Here is a 1616-nt window from a genome sequence, read left to right as displayed (position 1 = left end):
TATATATATATATATATATATATATATATATATATATATATGCGTCGGCCGTCTTTCAGTTTCTGTCAGCCAAATCCACTCATAAGGCTTTAGTCGGCCCGAGGCTATAGTAGAAAACATTCCTCCAAGGTGACACGTAGTGGGACTGGCGTAAATAATTACTAATACGACTCTATCCAGAAGTTGTTTTACTTCATCACACAATCTCAGGCCTTGATAAATAGCTATTTACTAAGCAAGCACAATTCAGGATTTTATAATACCTTAGTTTAATAGAAACACGAATATCTTCGTCCTTGCTACGAATTTCATTTTACCTGTACTGACCTCAAACTTTTATATATTTGTCAATAATTTGACTGCAATGAAGGTCGAAAGAATGACGTCTCTATTTGACTGTTGCCTTTCCCAATACAATCAATGCAAATAGTGTTGCCATTGCAACCGTTCTCACTTATAAACGTCATCGTAGGTATGGCTTCTTAGAAATCGTGTTTGTAGACGTACTTGTGTAACTATACAGAACAACTATGTAACATACTGCAAGTAACTAGGAAAGGGTTGAAATAGCTAACTGCTTCAAATAATGAGCTACTCGCTCGTAGATCCTGAGTTAAAACATTCTACAGATATTTCATAGTGTTTTTACTTTTTCTTTTATGGAGGATGGGGTTGCAAAATGTTATGCGACTTCGAAAGAATACAAACGGAATCATCTGTGAAGGTAACCTATGATACAAACTGTTTTATATACCAACACAACTGTTATTATTACTGTCATTATCTTCTTTCAATTCTGCTTCCATTTCTTGTTGTGTGTCTTCCCAACACCTCGGGCAAAGAAACTCACTGTATATATATTGGTAAGCCATAAAAATAAACACACCAGATTGTTCATTTACAAAGTCATGTGATAGAAAAAAGAGGAAGAAGATAATAGAATGAAGGAAAAAAGAAAACAATGGAGAAAAAGAAGACAAGAGTAGGGAAAGGAAAGAAAATTCACAGCGATAATGCTCTTCTCAGTACGTGTGACGAACCAGTTAAGGCAATCTTTTGCACTTCCTGCATGGATGGTAAGCGAGGGATCATCCTCAAATAATTTTCAGCTCCCTTTTTGATTATTCCAAGAACTCCTACAACCACTGGTATTGTAAGCGTCTTGATATGCCACATTTTTTCGATTTCAATCAGCAAATCTTTATATTTTTCTGAGTTTATCAAATTCTTTTACCGAAATATTATGATCACAAGGTATGCTTATGTCAATCAATAAACAGATTTTATTGTTTTTTTTTTTTTTGTTTCTCTTTCACAACAATATCTGGCTTATTAGCTTTAATATACACTGGAAAGTCCCAAAGAATCGTTACCTTTTCTCCCACAATTACAGCCACAGGATGGTACATGATGATTATTATTATTATTATTATTATTATTATTATTACTATTATTATTATTATTATTATTTTATGTTTGACTTTTGTTTTGCATTTGTACAAGTTGGATCCAAGTCTCACCCAGAGACCTCAGAGACAACAACTTAGAAGTTCATGTAGGTGTTATGCCTAGGGTACCATATATTTGGATTTGTACAGTTTTGTTCAAGTGAATGT

The 1616-nt window shown here is 33.7% G+C and overlaps 1 protein-coding gene across 4 annotated transcripts in view; it reads left to right on the top strand.

The window, feature by feature from the left end:
• The window catches only part of LOC128247639 (chitin deacetylase 7-like), a 61007-nt gene that overhangs the window by 51501 nt on the left and 7890 nt on the right, over positions 1 to 1616 (top strand). The window contains exon 1 of one of the 4 annotated variants that reach the window (XM_052967521.1): positions 65 to 724. The exons of the other annotated variants lie outside the window; for them this stretch is intronic. Within the exon in view, the coding sequence (XP_052823481.1) occupies positions 667 to 724 (58 nt within the window). The 5' untranslated portion in view covers positions 65 to 666. Of the gene's footprint in view, positions 1 to 64; positions 725 to 1616 lie in introns of those variants that run through there. 4 annotated transcript variants of the gene reach the window in all.

This window comes from Octopus bimaculoides, chromosome 4 (assembly GCF_001194135.2).
Source record: "Octopus bimaculoides isolate UCB-OBI-ISO-001 chromosome 4, ASM119413v2, whole genome shotgun sequence".
Classification (NCBI taxonomy): Eukaryota; Metazoa; Mollusca; class Cephalopoda; order Octopoda; family Octopodidae; genus Octopus; species Octopus bimaculoides.
This window is presented reverse-complemented; position numbering and strand designations above follow the sequence as displayed.